The 19,513-nt window shown below is 37.0% G+C and overlaps 1 protein-coding gene across 3 annotated transcripts in view; it reads left to right on the forward strand.

Moving 5' to 3' along the window:
• ifih1 (interferon induced with helicase C domain 1) overlaps positions 1-19,513 on the forward strand; it is a 107,713-nt gene that overhangs the window by 77,535 nt on the left and 10,665 nt on the right. For all 3 annotated transcript variants that reach the window (XM_061971764.2, XM_061971766.2, XM_061971765.2), the window contains 4 exons: positions 13,768-14,027; positions 14,086-14,235; positions 18,467-18,628; positions 18,694-18,887. In XM_061971764.2, coding sequence (XP_061827748.1) covers positions 13,768-14,027; positions 14,086-14,235; positions 18,467-18,628; positions 18,694-18,887 — 766 coding nt within the window. The remainder of the gene's footprint in view (positions 1-13,767; positions 14,028-14,085; positions 14,236-18,466; positions 18,629-18,693; positions 18,888-19,513) is intronic.

A 19,513-nucleotide genomic window follows, 5' to 3' on the forward strand; every position in this document is an offset into this window, starting at 1 on the left:
AATAGTGATCCATGAGTTGCTAGAATGTAAACTTGAAGACAACCTTTGCCTAATAGTGAGCCATGAGTTGCTAGAACGCAAACTTGAAGACAACCTTTGCCTAATAGTGAGCCATGATAGGCAAGAATGCAAACCTGAAGACAACCTTTGCCTAATAGTGAGCCATGAGAGGCTAGAATGCAAACCTGAAGACAACCTTTGCCTAATAGTGAGCCATGAGAGGCTAGAATGCAAACCTGAATACAACCTTTGCCTAATAGTGAGCCATGAGAGGCTAGAATGCAAACCTGAAGACAACCTTTGCCTAATAGTGAGCCATGAGAGGCTAGAATGCAAACCTGAAGACAACCTTTGCCTAATAGTGAGCCAAGGGAGGCTAGAATGCAAACCTGAAGACATCCGTTGCCTAATAGTGATCCATGAGAGGCTAGAATGCAAACCTGAAGACAACCTTTGCCTAATAGTGAGCCATGAGAGGTTAGAATGCAAACCTGAAGACAACCTTTGCCTAATAGTGAGCCATGAGAGGCTAGAATGCAAACCTGAAGACAACCTTTGCCTAATAGTGAGCCATGAGAGGCTAGAATGCAAACTTGAAGACAACCTTTGCCTAATAGTGAGCCATGAGAGGCTAGAATGCAAACCTGAAGACAACCTTTGCCTAATAGTGAGCCATGAGAGGCTAGAATGCAAACCTGAAGACATCCGTTGCCTAATACTGAGCCACGAGAAGCTAGAATGCAAACCTGAATATTACATTTGCCTAATAGTGAGCCATGAGAGGCTAGAATGCAAACCTGAAGACAACCTTTGCCTAATAGTGAGCCATGAGAGGCTAGAATGCAAACCTTAAGACATATTTTGCCTAATAGTGAGCCAAGGGAGGCTAGAATGCAAACCTGAAGACAACCTTTGCCTAATAGTGATCCATGAGAGGCTAGAATGCAAACTTGAAGACAGCCTTTGCCTAATAGTGAGCCATGAGAGGCTAGAATGCAAACCTGAAGACAACCTTTGCCTAATAGTGAGCCATGAGAGGCTAGAATGCAAACCTGAAAACATCCGTTGCCTAATAGTGATCCATGAGAGGCTAGAATGCAAACCTGAAGACAACCTTTGCCTAATAGTGAGCCATGAGAGGCTAGAATGCAAACCTGAAGACATCCGTTGCCTAATAGTGATCCATGAGAGGCTAGAATGCAAACCTGAAGACAATTCTTTGCCTAATAGTGATCCATGAGAGGCTAGAAAGCAAACCTGAAGACAACCTTTGCCTAATAGTGAGCCATGAGAGGCTACAATGCAAACCTGAAGACAACCTTTGCCTAATAGTGAGCCATGAGAGGCTAGAATGCAAACCTGAAGACAATTCTTTGCCTAATAGTGAGCCATGAGAGGCTAGAATGCAAACCTGAAGACATCCGTTGCCTAATAGTGAGCCATGAGAGGCGAGAATGCAAACCTGAAGACAACCTTTGCCTAATAGTGAGCCGTGAGAGGCTACAATGCAAACCTGAAGACAACCTTTGCCTAATAGTGAGCCATGAGAGGCTAGAATGCAAACCTGAAGACATCCTTTGCCTAATAGTGATCCTTGGGAGGCTAGAATGCAAACCTGAAGACAACATTTGCCTAATAGTGAGCCAAGGGAGGCTAGAATGCAAACCTGAAGACATCCGTTGCCTAATAGTGAGCCACGAGAGGCTAGAATGCAAACTTGAAGACAACCTTTGCCTAATAGTGAGCCATGAGTTGCTAGAACGCAAACTTGAAGACAACCTTTGCCTAATAGTGAGCCATGATAGGCAAGAATGCAAACCTGAAGACAACCTTTGCCTAATAGTGAGCCATGAGAGGCTAGAATGCAAACCTGAAGACAACCTTTGCCTAATAGTGAGCCATGAGAGGCTAGAATGCAAACCTGAATACAACCTTTGCCTAATAGTGAGCCATGAGAGGCTAGAACGCAAACCTGAAGACAACCTTTGCCTAATAGTGAGCCATGAGAGGCTAGAATGCAAACCTGAAGACATCCTTTGCCTAATAGTGAGCCATGAGAGGCTAGAATACAAACTTGAAGACAACCTTTGCCTAATAGTGAGCCATGAGAGGCTAGAATGCAAACCTGAAGACAACCTTTGCCTAATAGTGAGCCATGAGAGGCAAGAATGCAAACCTGAAGACAACCTTTGCCTAATAGTGAGCTATGAGAAGCTAGAATGCAAACCTGAAGACAACCTTTGCCTAATAGTGATCCTTGGGGGGCTACAATGCAAAGCTGAAGACAACCGTTGCCTAATAGTGAGCCATGAGAGGCTAGAATGCAAACCTGAAGACAACCTTTGCCTAATAGTGAGCCATGAGAGGCTAGAATGCAAACTTGAAGACAACCTTTGCCTAATAGTGAGCCATGAGAGGCTAGAATGCAAACCTGAAGACAACCTTTGCCTAATAGTGAGCCATGAGAGGCTAGAATGCAAACTTGAAGACAACCTTTGCCTAATAGTGAGCCATGAGAGGCTAGAATGCAAACCTGAAGACAACCTTTGCCTAATAGTGAGCCATGAGAGGCTAGAATGCAAACTTGAAGACAACCTTTGCCTAATAGTGAGCCATGAGAGGCTAGAATGCAAACCTGAAGACAACCTTTGCCTAATAGTGAGCCATGAGAGGCTAGAATGCAAACTTGAAGACAACCTTTGCCTAATAGTGAGCCAAGGGAGGCTAGAATGCAAACCTGAAGACAACCTTTGCCTAATAGTGAGCCATGAGAGGCTAGAATGCAAACCTGAATACAACCTTTGCCTAATAGTGAGCCATGAGAGGCTAGAATGCAAACTTGAAGACAACCTTTGCCTAATAGTGAGCCATGAGAGGCTAGAATGCAAACCTGAAGACAACTTTTGCCTAATAGTGATCCTTGGGAGGCTAGAATGCAAACCTGAAGACAACCTTTGCCTAATAGTGATCCTTGGGGGGCTAGAATGCAAACCTTAAGACATCCTTTGCCTAATAGTGATCTTTGGGAGGCTAGAATGCAAACCTGAAAACAACATTTGCCTAATAGTGAGCCATGAGAGGCTAGAATGCAAACCTGAAGACAACCTTTGCCTAATAGTGATCCTTGGGGGGCTAGAATGCAAACCTTAAGACATCCTTTGCCTAATAGTGATCTTTGGGAGGCTAGAATGCAAACCTGAAAACATTTGCCTAATAGTGAGCCATGAGAGGCTAGAATGCAAACCTGAAGACATCCGTTGCCTAATAGTGAGCCATGAGAGGCTAGAATGCAAACCTGAAGACAATTCTTTGCCTAATAGTGAGCCATGAGAGGCTAGAATGCAAACCTGAAGACAACATTTGCCTACTTTCTTGTCAAAATACTCTACATGTATGCATACAGTTTGACGTGGCTCTGATAACATGTTTGGTAATAAAGGTCTGAAACTAATCCTAACCAAGTTTGGGTGTAAATACTTCAAGGATCAAGAATCCCAACACACCTAAAACCCTCTAAACTGCCCTGTTCAGAGCAGCCGGTTTTGGCGTGTGGTCTTGTCATGCAAATGAGCCTCAGTCACCTGGGCAGTCGGACGGGATGTGCAGGTCCTTTCATTCAGGGAGCCACCAGCTTCAGGCTATGACATGAAAGTTGTTCCAGCTTGCAGCAAAATAAAATCACCAAGCTACCCTAGCTACCAAGTCATGCTTGCAAAAATCTTGATAGGTTGGTTTTGGTACATGGCAACAACATTTCCACCCTCGATGGCAGGAAAAGTACTCCATAGATCCTGTTGTATTTTGTCTATGGTTCACAATCCTCATGCAAGACAAGAACGCATATGATTTTATTTTTAATGCATTCTCAATCGTAAATAAATGTTGGCAAAAGTCAGCTAACAATGGAACCAATCGCTCTGTGCTGCCTATAAAGTGCTCTAGAAAACCTCCATCAAGGTTTTATACAAACACATCAGATCAGATAGGTCTTTATTGTCATTAAACAAGTACAAACCCCGTTTCCATATGAGTTGGGAAATTGTGTTAGATGTAAATATAAACGGAATACAATGATTTGCAAATCCTTTTCAAGCCATATTCAGTTGAATATGCTACAAAGACAACATATTTGATGTTCAAACTCATAAACCTTTTTTTTTTTTGCAAATAATAATTAACTTAGAATTTCATGGCTGCAACACGTGCCAAAGTAGTTGGGGAATGGCATGTTCACCACTGTGTTACATGGCCTTTCCTTTTAACAACACTCGGTAAAGGTTTGGGAACTGAGGAGACACATTTTTGAAGCTTCTCAGGTGGAATTCTTTCCCATTCTTGCTTGATGTACAGCTTAAGTTGTTCAACAGTCCGGGGGTCTCCGTTGTGCTATTTTAGGCTTCATAATGCGCCACACATTTTCAATCTGGACTACAGGCAGGCCAGTCTAGTACCCGCACTCTTTTACTACAAAGCGACGCTGTTGTAACACATGGTTTGGCATTGTCTTGCTGAAATAAGCAGGGGCGTCCATGATAACATTGCTTGGATGGCAACATATGTTGCTCCAAAAGCTGTATGTACCTTTCAGCATTAATGGCGCCTTCACAGATGTGTAAGTTACCCATGTCTTGGCCACTAATACACCCCCATACCATCACACATGCTGCCTTTTACACTTTGCGCCTAGAACAATCCAGATGGTTCTTTTCCTCTTTGGTCCGGAGGACTCCACGTCCACAGTTTCCAAAAACTATTTGCAATGTGGACTCGTCAGACCACAGAACACTTTTCCACTTTGTATCAGTCCATCTTAGATGAGCTCAGGCCCAGCGAAGCCGACGGCGTTTCTGGGTGTTGTTGATAAACGGTTTTCGCCTTGCATAGGATAGTTTTAACTTGCACTTACAGATGTAGCGACCAACTGTAGTTACTGACAGTGGGTTTCTGAAGTGTTCCTGAGCCCATGTGGTGATATCCTTTACACACTGGTGTCGCTTGTTGATGCAGTACAGCCTGAGGGATGGAAGGTCACGGGCTTAGCTGCTTACGTGCAGTGATTTCTCCAGATTCTCTGAACCCTTTGATGATATTACGGACCGTAGATGGTGAAATCCCTAAATATGTTGATTTAATTTAAAAAAAAAAATAAATATATATATATATATATATATATATATATATATATATATATATATATATATATATATATATATATATATATATATATATATATATATTTATTTTTTATTATTTTTTTATTTCTTGTGCGGCCCGGTACCAATTGATCCATGGACCAGTTCTGGGCCACGGACCGCCGGTGGTTGGGTACCACTTTTGTAGAGTACTTTATGGGTGCAATAGTGTTCTAGCATTAGCTGTGAGTGAGTAATATTGTTATGATACAAGTGAGTAATACTCGTTATCAATGTGTTATGATACAGGTGAGTAAGACTCGTTATGATGCAAGTGAGTAAGACTCGTTATCAACAGTCACATGGTATGACACAGGTGAGTGATACTCGTTATGATACAAGTGAGTAATACTCGTTATCAACATGCTATGATACAAGTGAGTAATACTCATTATCAACAATCACATGTTATGATACAGGTGAGTAATACTCGATATCAACAATAACATGCTATGATACAGGTGAGTAATACTCGATATCAACAATATTATGTTATGATGCAAGTGAGTAATACTCGTTATGATACAAGTACACAATACTTGTTATCAACGTATTATGATACAAGTGAGTAATACTCGTTATCAACGTGTTATGATACAAGTGAGTAATACTCGTTATGATACAAGTGAGTAATACTTGTTATGATACAGGTGAGTAATACTCGTTATGATACAAGTGAGTAATACTCGTTATCAACATGTTATGATACAAGTGAGTAATACTCGTTATCAACATGCTATGATACAAGTGAGTAATACTCATTATCAACAATCACATGCTATGATGCAGGTGAGTAATACTCGATATCAACAATAACATGATATGATGCAAGTGAGTAATACTCGTTATGATACAAGTAAGTAATACTCGTTATCAATGCGTAATGATACAGGTGAGTAATACTCTTTATGATACAAGTGAGTAATACTCGTTATCACAATGTTATGATACAGGTGAGTAATACTTGTTATGATACAAGTGAGTAATACTCGTTATCAACAATAACATGGTATGATACAAGTGAGTAACACTCGTTATCAACAATCACATGCTATGATACAGGTGAGTAATACTCGATATCAACAATATTATGTTGTGATGCAAGTGAGTAATACTCGTGATACAAGTGAGTAATACTCGTTATGATACAAGTACACAATACTTGTTATCAACGTATTATGATACAAGTGAGTAATACTCGTCATCAACGTGTTATGATACAAGTGAGTAATACTCGTTACGATACAAGTGAGTAATACTTGTTATGATACAAGTGAGTAATACTCGTTATGATACAAGTGAGTAATACTCGTTATCAACATGTTATGATACAAGTGAGTAATACTCGTTGTCAACATGCTATGATACAAGTGAGTAATACTCATTATCAACAATCACATGCTATGATACAGGTGAGTAATACTCGATATCAACAATAACATGCTATGATACAAGTGAGTAATACTCGTTATCAACATGTTACGATACAAGTGAGTAATACTTGTTATGATACAGGGGAGTAATACTCGTTATGATACAAGTGAGTAATACTCGTTATCAACATGTTATGATACAAGTGAGTAATACTTGTTATGATACAAGTGAGTAATACTCGTTATCAACAATCACATGCTATGATGCAGGTGAGTAATACACGATATCAACAATAACATGCTATGATGCAAGTGAGTAATACTCGTTATGATACAAGTAAGTAATACTCGTTATCAACAATCACATGCTATGATGCAGGTGAGTAATACTCGTTATGATACAAGTAAGTAATACTCGTTATCAATGCGTAATGATGCAGGTGAGTAATACTCTTTATGATACAAGTGAGTAATACTCGTTATCACAATGTCATGATACAGGTGAGTAATACTTGTTATGATACAAGTGAGTAATACTCGTTATCAACAATAGCATGCTATGATACAAGTGAGTAACACTCGTTATCAACAATCACATGCTATGATACAGGTGAGTAATACTCGATATCAACAATAACATGCTATGATACAAGTGAGTAATACTCGTTGTGATACAAGTGAGTAATACTCGTTATGATACAAGTGAGTATTACTCGTTATGATACAAGCGAGTAATACTCATGATCAATGTGTTATGATACAGGTGAGTAAGACTCGTTATCAACAATAACATGCTATGATACAAGTGAGTAATACTTGTTATGATGCAAGTGAGAAATACTCGTTATCAACGTGTTATGATACAAGTGAGTAATACTCGTTATGATACAAGTGAGTAATACTCGTTTTCAACATGTTATGATACAAGTGAGTGAGTAGTACTCGTTATAAATGTGTTATGATACAAGTGAGTAATACTCGTTTTCAACATGTTATGATACAAGTGAGTGAGTAGTACTCGTTATAAATGTGTTATGATACAAGTGAGTAATAATCGTTATGACACAAGTGAGTAATACTCGTCATCAGCGTGTTATGACACAAGTGAGTAATATTCATTATGACACAAGTGAGTAATACTCGTTATCAACGTGTTATGATACAAGTGAGTAATACTCGTTATCAACGTGTTATGATACAAGTGAGTGAGTAGTACTCGTTATAAATGTGTTATGATACAAGTGAGTAATACTGGTTTTCAACGTGTTATGATACAGGTGAGTAATATTCGTTATGACACAAGTGAGTAATACTCGTTATCAACGTGTTATGATACAAGTGAGTGAGTAGTACTCGTTATAAATGTGTTATGATACAAGTGAGTAATACTCGTTTTCAACGTGTTATGATACAAGTGAGTGAGTAGTACTCGTTATAAATGTGTTATGATACAAGTGAGTAATACTCGTTTTCAACGTGTTATGATACAAGTGAGTAATACTCGTTATGATACAAGTGAGTAATACTCGTTATCAACGTGTTATGACACAAGTGAGTAATACTCGTTATGATACAAGTGAGTAATATTCGTTATGACACAAGTGAGTAATACTCGTTATCAACGTGTTATGATACAAGTGAGTGAGTAGTACTCGTTATAAATGTGTTATGATACAAGTGAGTAATACTCGTTTTCAACGTGTTATGATACAAGTGAGTGAGTAGTACTCGTTATAAATGTGTTATGATACAAGTGAGTAATACTCGTTACGATACAAGTGAGTAATACCCGTTATGACACAAGTGAGTAATACTCGTCATCAGCGTGTTATGACACAAGTGAGTAATATTCGTTATGACACAAGTGAGTAATACTCGTTATCAACGTGTTATGATACAAGTGAGTAATATTCGTTATGATACAAGTGAGTAATACTCGTTATGACACAAGTGAGTAATACTCTTTATCAACGTGTTATGACACAAGTGAGTAATACTCGTTATCAACGTGTTATGATACAAGTGAGTAATATTTGTTATGATACAAGTGAGTAATACTCGTTATGACACAAGTGAGTAATACTCTTTATCAATGTGTTATGACACAAGTGAGTAATACTCGTTATCAACGTGTTATGATACAAGTGAGTAATACTCGTTATGATACAAGTGAGTAATACTCGTTATGACACAAGTGAGTAATACTCAATATCAGCGTGTTATGACACAAGTGATTAATACTCGTTGTGACACAAGTGAGTAATACTCGTTATGACACAAGTGAGTAATACTCGTTGTGACACAAGTGAGTAATACTCGTTATCAACGTGTCATGATACAAGTGAGTAATACTCGTTATGACACAAGTGAGTAATACTCTTTATCAGCGTGTTATGACACAAGTGAGTAATACTCGTTGTGACACAAGTGAGTAATACTCGTTGTGACACAAGTGAGTAATACTCTTTATGACACAAGTGAGTAACACTCGTTGTGACACAAGTGAGTAATACTCGTTATGATACAAGTGAGTAATACTCGTTATGACACAAGTGAGTAATACTCAATATCAGCGTGTTATGACACAAGTGATTAATACTCGTTGTGACACAAGTGAGTAATACTCGTTATGGCACAAGTGAGTAATACTCGTTGTGACACAAGTGAGTAATACTCGTTATCAACGTGTCATGATACAAGTGAGTAATACTCGTTATGACACAAGTGAGTAATACTCTTTATCAGCGTGTTATGACACAAGTGAGTAATACTCGTTGTGACACAAGTGAGTAATACTCTTTATGACACAAGTGAGTAACACTCGTTGTGACACAAGTGAGTAATACTCGTTATGATACAAGTGAGTAATACTCGTTGTGGCACAAGTGAGTAATACCCGTTATGATACAAGTGAGTAATACTCGTTATGATACCAGTGAGTAATAATCGTTATGACACAAGTGAGTAATACTCGTTATCAGCGTGTTATGACACAAGTGAGTAATACTCGTTATGACACAAGTAAGTAATACTCGTTGTCAACGTGTTATGACACAAGTGAGTAATACTTGTTATGATACAAGTGAGTAATACTCGTCATGATATAAGTGAGTAATACTCGTTATGACACAAGTGAGTAATGCTCGTTATCAACGTGTTATGATACAAGTGAGTAATACTCGTTATCAACGTGTTATAATACAAGTGAGTAATACTCGTTATGACACAAGTGAGTAATACTCGTTATCAGCGTGTTATGACACAAGTGAGTAATACTCGTTGTGACACAAGTGAGTAATACTCGTTATGACACAAGTGAGTAATACTCGTTGTGACACAAGTGAGTAATACTCTTCATCAGCGTGTTATGACACAAGTGAGTAATACTCGTTATCAGCGTGTTATGACACAAGTGAGTAATACTCGTTATGACACAAGTAAGTAATACTCGTTATCAACGTGTTATGATACAAGTGAGTAATACCCGCTATGACACAAGTGAGTAATACTCGTTATGATACAAGTGAGTAATACTCGTTATGACACAAGTGAGTAATACTCGTTATCAACGTGTTATGACACAAGTGAGTAATACTCGTTATCAACGTGTTATGATACAAGTGAGTAATACTCGTTATGACACAAGTGAGTAATACTCTTTATCAGCGTGTTATGACACAAGTGAGTAATACTCGTTGTGACACAAGTGAGTAATACTCGTTATGATACAAGTGAGTAATACTCGTTGTGACACAAGTGAGTAATACTTGTTATGATACAAGTGAGTAATAATCGTTATGACACAAGTGAGTAATACTCGTTATCAGCATGTTATGACACAATTGAGTAATACTCGTTATGACACAAGTAAGTAATACTCGTTATCAACGTGTTATGACACAAGTGAGTAATACTCGTTGTGACACAAGTGAGTAATACTCGTTATCAACGTGTTATGACACAAGTGAGTAATACTCGTTGTGACACAAGTGAGTAATACTCGTTATGACACAAGTGAGTAATACTCGTTATCAGCATGTTATGACACAATTGAGTAATACTCGTTATGACACAAGTAAGTAATACTCGTTATCAACGTGTTATGACACAAGTGAGTAATACTCGTTGTGACACAAGTGAGTAATACTCGTTATCAACGTGTTATGACACAAGTGAGTAATACTCGTTGTGACACAAGTGAGTAATACTCGTTATCAATGTGTTATGATACAAGTGAGTAATACTCGTTTTGATACAAGTGAGTAACACTCGTTATGATAAGTGAGTAATACTCGTTATGACACAAGTGAGTAATACTCGTTATGACACAGGTGAGTAATACTCGTTATCAACGTGTTATGATACAAGCGAGTAATACTCGTTATGATACAAGTGAGTAATACTCGCTATGACACAAGTGAGTAATACTCGTTATCAACGTGTTATGATACAAGTGAGTAATACTCGTTATGATACAACTGAGTAATACTCGTTATGACACAAGTGAGTAATACTCGTTATCAACGTGTTATGATACAAGCGAGTAATACTCGTTATGACACAAGTGAGTAATACTCGTTATCAACGTGTTATGATACAAGCGAGTAGTACTCGTTATGATACAAGTGAGTAATACTCGTTGTGACACAAGTGAGTAATACTCGTTATCAGTGTGTTATGATACAAGTGAGTAATACTCGTTATGACACAAGTGAGCAATACTCGTTATGATACAGGTGAGTAATACTCGTTATGATACAAGTGAGTGATACTCGTTATGATGCATGTGAGTAATACTCGTTGTGACACAAGTGAGTAATACTCGTTATCAACGTGCTATGATACAAGTGAGTAATACTCGTTATCAACGTGTTATGACACAGGTGAGTAATACTCGTTATGACACAAGTGAGTAATACTCGTTATGACACAAGTGAGTAATACTCGTTATTGTACAAGTGAGTAATATTCAATATGATACAAGTGAGTAATACTCGTTATGACACAAGTGAGTAATACTCGTTATGATACAAGTGAGTAATATTCAATATGATACAAGTGAGTAATACTCGTTATGACACAAGTGAGTAATACTCGTTATGATACAAGTGAGTAATACTCGTTATGACACAAGTGAGCAATACTCGTTATGATACAAGCGAGTAATACCCGTTATGATACAAGTGAGTAATACTCGTTATGATGCATGTGAGTAATACTCGTTGTGACACAAGTGAGTAATACTCGTTATCAACGTGCTATGATACAAGTGAGTAATACTCATTATCAGTGTGTTATGATACAAGTGAGTAATACTCGTTATGACGCAAGTGAGTAATACTCGTTATGATGCAAGTGAGTAATACTCGTTATGATGCAAGTTAGTAATACTCGTTATGATGCATGTGAGTAATACTCGTTGTGACACAAGTGAGTAATACTCGTTATCAACGTGCTATGATACAAGTGAGTAATACTCGTTATCAACGTGTTATGACACAGGTGAGTAATACTCGTTATGACACAAGTGAGTAATACTCGTTATGACACAAGTGAGTAATACTCGTTATGGTACAAGTGAGTAATATTCAATATGATACAAGTGAGTAATACTCGTTATGACACAAGTGAGTAATACTCGTTATGACACAAGTGAGTAATACTCGTTATGGTACAAGTGAGTAATATTCAATATGATACAAGTGAGTAATACTCGTTATGACACAAGTGAGTAATACTCGTTATGATACAAGTGAGTAATACTCGTTATGACACAAGTGAGCAATACTCGTTATGATACAAGTGAGTAATACTCGATATGATACAAGTGAGTAATACTCGTTATGGTGCATGTGAGTAATACTCGTTGTGACACAAGTGAGTAATACTCGTTATGATACAAGTGAGTAATACTCGTTATCAACGTGCTATGATACAAGTGAGTAATACTCGTTATGACGCAAGTGAGTAATACTCGTTATGATACAAGTGAGTAATACTCGTTATGATGCAAGTTAGTAATACTCGTTATGATGCATGTGAGTAATACTCGTTGTGACACAAGTGAGTAATACTCGTTATCAACGTGCTATGATACAAGTGAGTAATACTCGTTATCAGCGTGTTATGACACAAGTGAGTAATACTCGTTATGACACAAGTGAGTAATACTCGTTATCAACGTGTTATGATACAAGTGAGTAATACTCGTTATGACACAAGTGAGCAATACTCGTTATGATACAGGTGAGTAATACTCGTTATGATACAAGTGAGTGATACTCGTTATGATGCATGTGAGTAATACTCGTTGTGACACAAGTGAGTAATACTCGTTATCAACGTGCTATGATACAAGTGAGTAACACTCGTTATCAACGTGTTATGATACAAGTGAGTAATACTCGTTATGACACAAGTGAGTAATACTCGTTATCAACGTGTTATGATACAAGTGAGTAATACTCGTTATGACACAAGTGAGTAATACTTGTTATGATACAAGTGAGTAATACTCGTTATCAACGTGTTATGATACAAGTGAGTAATACTCGTTATGACACAAGTGAGTAATACTCGTTATCAACGTGTTATGATACAAGTGAGTAATACTCGTTATGACACAAGTGAGTAATACTTGTTATGATACAAGTGAGTAATACTCGTTATCAACGTGTTATGATACAAGTGAGTAATACTTGTTATGATACAAGTGAGTAATACTCGTTATCGTGTTATGATACAAGTGAGTAATGCTCGTTATGACACAAGTGAGTAATACTCGTTATGATACAAGTGAGTAAAAGTCGTTATCAACGTGTTATGATACAAGTGAGTAATACTCGTTATGACACAAGTGAGTAATACTTGTTATGATACAAGTGAGTAATACTCGTTATCAACGTGTTATGATACAAGTGAGTAATACTTGTTATGATACAAGTGAGTAATACTCGTTATCGTGTTATGATACAAGTGAGTAATGCTCGTTATGACACAAGTGAGTAATACTCGTTATGATACAAGTGAGTAATATTCGTTATGACACAAGTGAGTAATACTCGTTATGACACAAGTGAGTAATACTCGTTATGATACAAGTGAGTAAAAGTCGTTATCAACGTGTTATGATACAAGTGAGTAAATGTCGTCATCAACGTGTTATGATGTGTGAAACGTCCCCACACTCTTGTTTCGTCCAGACAACAAGGAAAGGCTTCAGGAACTTTCTACCCAGCAGAGCAATGAAAACGACAGCCTGTCCAAACTGCGAGACAACATTCTGCGACTGTTCACCGCCGGAGAGAAGGAGGCCAGAGGGATCATTTTCACCAAAACCCGCCGCAGCGCCATGGCTCTCAATCACTGGATCCAGGAGGACAAGAAGTTCTCGGACGTGGGCGTGACCTCCTCCTACCTCATCGGAGGAGGGGACCAGAGTGCCGTCAAACCCATGACCGCCGTGAGTACGCCAGGTGTCCTCTGCCGCCACACCTCCGCCATCAACCTTTCACCTGTAGGCGGAGCAGAAGGACGTGCTGACTAAGTTCCACGGCGGTGCGGTCAACCTGCTGGTGGCCACCTCCGTGGCAGAAGAAGGCTTGGACATTCCCGCTTGCAACTTCGTCATCTGCTACGGCCTGGTGACCAATGAGATTTCTATGATACAGGTGAGTGATACTCCTTAACTACTGTCACATTATCATGCAGCTGAGTAATACTCCATATGATACAGGTGAGTGATACTCCTTAACTACTGTCACATTATCATGCAGCTGAGTAATACTCGATATGATACAAGTGAGTAATACTTGTTATCAACGTGTATAGTATCTAGCAACATTCATAATAACATGTCATATTTACATATTTTCATCATGCTGTAAGTATATATATATATATATATGTAGTATCTAGTAACATTCATAATAACATGTCATATTTACATATTTTCATCATGCTGTAAGTACATATGTAGTATCTAGTAACATTCATAATAACATGTCATATTTACATCTTTTCATCATGCTGTAAGTATATATGTAGTATCTAGTAACATTCATAATAACATCATATTTACATATTTCCATCATGCTGTAAGTATATATATGTAGTATCTAGTAACATTCATAATAACATGTCATATTTACATATTTTCATCATGCTGTAAGTATATATGTAGTATCTAGTAACATTCATAATAACATGTCATATTTACATATTTTCATCATGCTGTAAGTATATATGTAGTATCTAGTAACATTCATAATAACATGTCATATTTACATATTTTCATCATGCTGTAAGTATATATATGTAGTATCTAGTAACATTCATAATAACATGTCATATTTACATCTTTTCATCATGCTGTAAGTATATATGTAGTATCTAGTAACATTCATAATAACATATTTACATATTTCCATCATGCTGTAAGTATATATATGTAGTATCTAGTAACATTCATAATAACATGTCATATTTACATATTTTGATCATGCTGTAAGTATATATGTAGTATCTAGTAACATTCATAATAACATGTCCTATTTACATATTTTCATCATGCTGTAAGTATATATGTAGTATCTAGTAACATTCATAATAACATGTCATATTTACATATTTTCATCATGCTGTAAGTATATATATGTAGTATCTAGTAACATTCATAATAACATGTCATATTTACATATTTTGATCATGCTGTAAGTATATATGTAGTATCTAGTAACATTCATAATAACATGTCATATTTACATGTTTTCATCATGCTGTAAGTATATATGTAGTATTTAGTAACATTCATAAAAACATGTCATATTTGCATATTTTCATCATGCTGTAAGTATATATGTAGTATCTAGTAACATTTATAATAACATGTCATATTTACATATTTTGATCATGCTGTAAGTGTATATGTAGTATCTAGTAACATTCATAACAACATGAGTAATACTTGTTATCAACGTGTTATGATACAAGTGAGTAATACTCGCTATGATACAAGTGAGTAATACTCGTTATCAACGTGTTATGATACAAGTGAGTAATACTCATAATTTACTGTCACATGCTATGATACAGGTGAGTAATACTCGTTATGGTACAATTGAGTAATACTCGTTATGATACAAGTGAGTAATACTTGTTATCAACGTGTTATGATACAAGTGAGTAATACTCCTTTTGATACAAGTGAGTAATACTCGTTATTAATGTGGTATGATACAGGTGAGTAATACTCGTTATGACACAGGTGAGTAATACTTGTTATGATACAAGTGAGTAATACTCGTTGTGATACAAGTGAGTAATACTCGTTATGATACAAGTGAGTAATACTTGTTATCAACGTGTATAGTATCTAGTAACATTCATAATAACATGTCATATTTACATATTTTCATCATGCTGTAAGTATGTATGTAGTATCTAGTAACATTCATAATAACATGTCATATTTGCATATTTTAATCATGGTGTAAGTATATATGTAGTATCTAGTAACATTCAGAATAACATGTCATGTTTACATATTTTCTTCATGCTGTAAGTATATACAGTATATGTAGTATCTAGTAACATTTACAATAACATGTCATATTTACATATTTTGATCATGGTGTAAGTATATATGTAGTATCTAGTAACATTCATAATAACATGTAATATTTACATATTTTGATCATCCTGTAAGTATATATGTAGTATCTAGTAACATTCATAATAACATGAGTAATACTTGTTATGATACAAGTGAGTAATACTCGTTATGATACAAGTGAGTAATACTCGTTATCAACGTGTTATGATACAAGTGAGTAATACTCATTATTTACTGTCACATGCTATGATACAGGTGAGTAATACTCCTTATGGTACAAGTGAGTAATACTCGTTTTGATACAAGTGAGTAATACTTGTTATCAACGTGTTATGATACAAGTGAGTAATACTCTTTATGATACAAGTGAGTAATACTCGTTATTAATGTGGTATGATACAGGTGAGTAATATTCGTTATGACACAGGTGAGTAATACTCGTTATGATATAGGTGAGTAATACTTGTTATGATACAAGTGAGTAATACTTGTTATCAACATGTTATGATACAAGTGAGTAATACTCGTTATGATACAAGTGAGTAATACTCGTTATTAACGTGTTATGATACAAGTGAGTAATACTTGTTATGATACAAGTGAGTAATACTCGTTATCAACGTGTTATGATACAAGTGAGTAATACTCGTTATGATACGAGTAATACTCGTTATGATACAAGTGAGTAATACTCGTTATTAACGTGTTATGATACAAGTGAGTAATACTTGTTATGATACAAGTGAGTAATACTTGTTATCAACGTGTTATCATGCAAGTGAGTAATACTCGTTATGATACAAGTGAGTGATACTCGTTATCAACGTGTTATCATACAAGTGAGTATTACTCGTTATGATACAAGTGAGTAATACTCGTTATCAACGTGTTATGATACAGGTGAGTATTACTCGTTATGATACAAGTGAGTAATACTTGTTATGATACAAGTGAGTAATACTCGTTAACTACTGTCACATTATGATGCAGCTGAGTAATACTCGTTATGATACAGGTGAGTAATACTTATTATGATACAAGTGAGCAATACTCGTTATCAACGTGTTATGTTACAGGTGAGTAATATTCGTTATGATACAGATGGTATATACTCGTTATGATCCAGGTGGGTAATACTTGTTATCAACGTGTTATGATACAGGTGAGTAATACTCGTTATGATACAAGTGAGCAATACTCGTTATCAACGTGTTATGATACAGGTGAGTAAAACTCGTTAAGATACAAGTGAGTAATACTCGTTATCAACGTGTTATGATACAGGTGAGTAAAACTCGTTATGATACAAGTGAGTAATACTCGTTATCAACGTGTTATGATACAGGTGAGTAATACTCGTTATGATACAAGTGAGTAATACTCGTTATCAACGTGTTATGATACGGGTGAGTAAAACTCATTATGATACAAGTGAGTAATACTCGTTATCAACGTGTTATGATACAGGTGAGTAATACTCGTTATGATACAAGTGAGTAATACTCGTTATCAACGTGTTATGATACAGGTGAGTAAAACTCGTTATGATACAAGTGAGTAATACTCGTTATCAACGTGTTATGATACAGGTGAGTAATACTCATTATGATACAAGTGAGTAATACTCGTTATCAACGTGTTATGATACAGGTGAGTAAAACTAGTTATGATACAAGAGAGTAATACTCGTTATCAACGTGTTATGATACAGGTGAGTAAAACTCGCTATGATACAAGTGAGTAATACTTGTTATCAACGTGTTATGATACAGGTGAGTAAAACTCATTATGATACATGTGAGTAATACTCGTTATCAACGTGTTATGATACAGGTGAGTAAAACTCGTTATGATACAAGTGAGTAATACTCGTTATCACCAACTCAGAGGCGATGCAGCAGCTCCATATGTCAATATAGCAGCATAGCTAAAAGTAGTTCCTCTGTGTTAGCACGTATAGTAACAATATCGCTATTACTTGTAATATCCAGGTCACGACATGTAAATGGAGTATTGTTGGCGCTTTGTGGATGTGTTTTAGAGGGTTTTATGGGCGCAGTAGTGAACTGTATTGTTAGCCACCTCCGACTTGCCATATTTTACGACTTAGAATTCATAAAAAAAACAGCAAGGGCAGGATTGTGTCGATCTCTTTGTTTGTTACTTCAACTGAGAAGGGGGAAATGCTGGAAATGGCTGGCGAGGTGGGCTAAGTTGAGGTATCACTGTGTGTACCCTGGAGAAGATCTGATGAAATGGTTTTGTCCTAATGGTGTCCCGCGTCGCAGGCCCGAGGCCGAGCTCGAGCCAAGGACAGCGTCTACATCGTGATCGAGGTGAAAGGCTCCTGCGTGACTGAGAAGGAGTACGTCAACGAGTACCGCAAGGACCTGATGACTAAGGCCACGGCCAGAATCCGACAGTTGAGTCCAGAAGACTACAACAAAAAGGTAGCCACGTGTCTCCAAGCGGCTTACCTCCTTTAGTTAGATCCTTCTGCCTTTCCTTTCCTCAGATCAAAGAGTTCCAACTGCAGGCCATCCTGGAAGATACGTTGAAGAAGACAAAGTCCAAGCAGAAAGGCAGGAAGTTTGAGGAGCCGTCAGAAGTTCAGCTGAGCTGCAGGAAGTGCAACAAGTTGGTGTGCAAGGGCGACGACATCCAGATCATCGAAGGCATGCACCGCGTCAACGTGTCCCCGCACTTCAGGTGGGCCTCGCTTTCTTTCCCTTGTGTCGGCAAAATAAGAGTCAAGGTGGGAATCTCTGACCAGTCAGGAGCTACCATTCCAGTACAGTCCATTATCCATGCATTACGTGTCAGCTTCAAACACTCATGACATTTATTAAACAAGACAGGAAGCAAGGAATTAAACAGAGACAGAATTACATTTGGCTCAATTTGAGGAGAGACAATTACAGTAACATTACAGTAATGTTACAGTAACGTTAGTTATTTTACAGTAATGCCACAGTAACATGAGAGTAACGTTACAGTACCATTACTGTAATGTTACAGTAACACTATATTAACAGTACAGTAATTTCACATTAATATAATGGTAGCGTTACAGTAATGTTACAGTAATGTTAAAGTAACATTAGAGTAACATTTGTTATGTTACAGCAATGTCATTGTAACATTACAGTTATGTTACACTAATGTTACGGTAACATTACAGTAACGGTACAGTTATGTTACAGGAATGTTACAGTAATGCTACAGTGACGTTACAGTTATTTTACAGTAACGCCATAGTAGCGGTACAGTTATGTTACAGTAGCGTTACTGTGACTTCCCAGTTATGTCACAGTTATGTTACAGCAATGTCATTG

Source organism: Nerophis lumbriciformis, linkage group LG13 (genome assembly GCF_033978685.3).
Source record: "Nerophis lumbriciformis linkage group LG13, RoL_Nlum_v2.1, whole genome shotgun sequence".
In the NCBI taxonomy this organism is placed as follows: Eukaryota; Metazoa; Chordata; class Actinopteri; order Syngnathiformes; family Syngnathidae; genus Nerophis; species Nerophis lumbriciformis.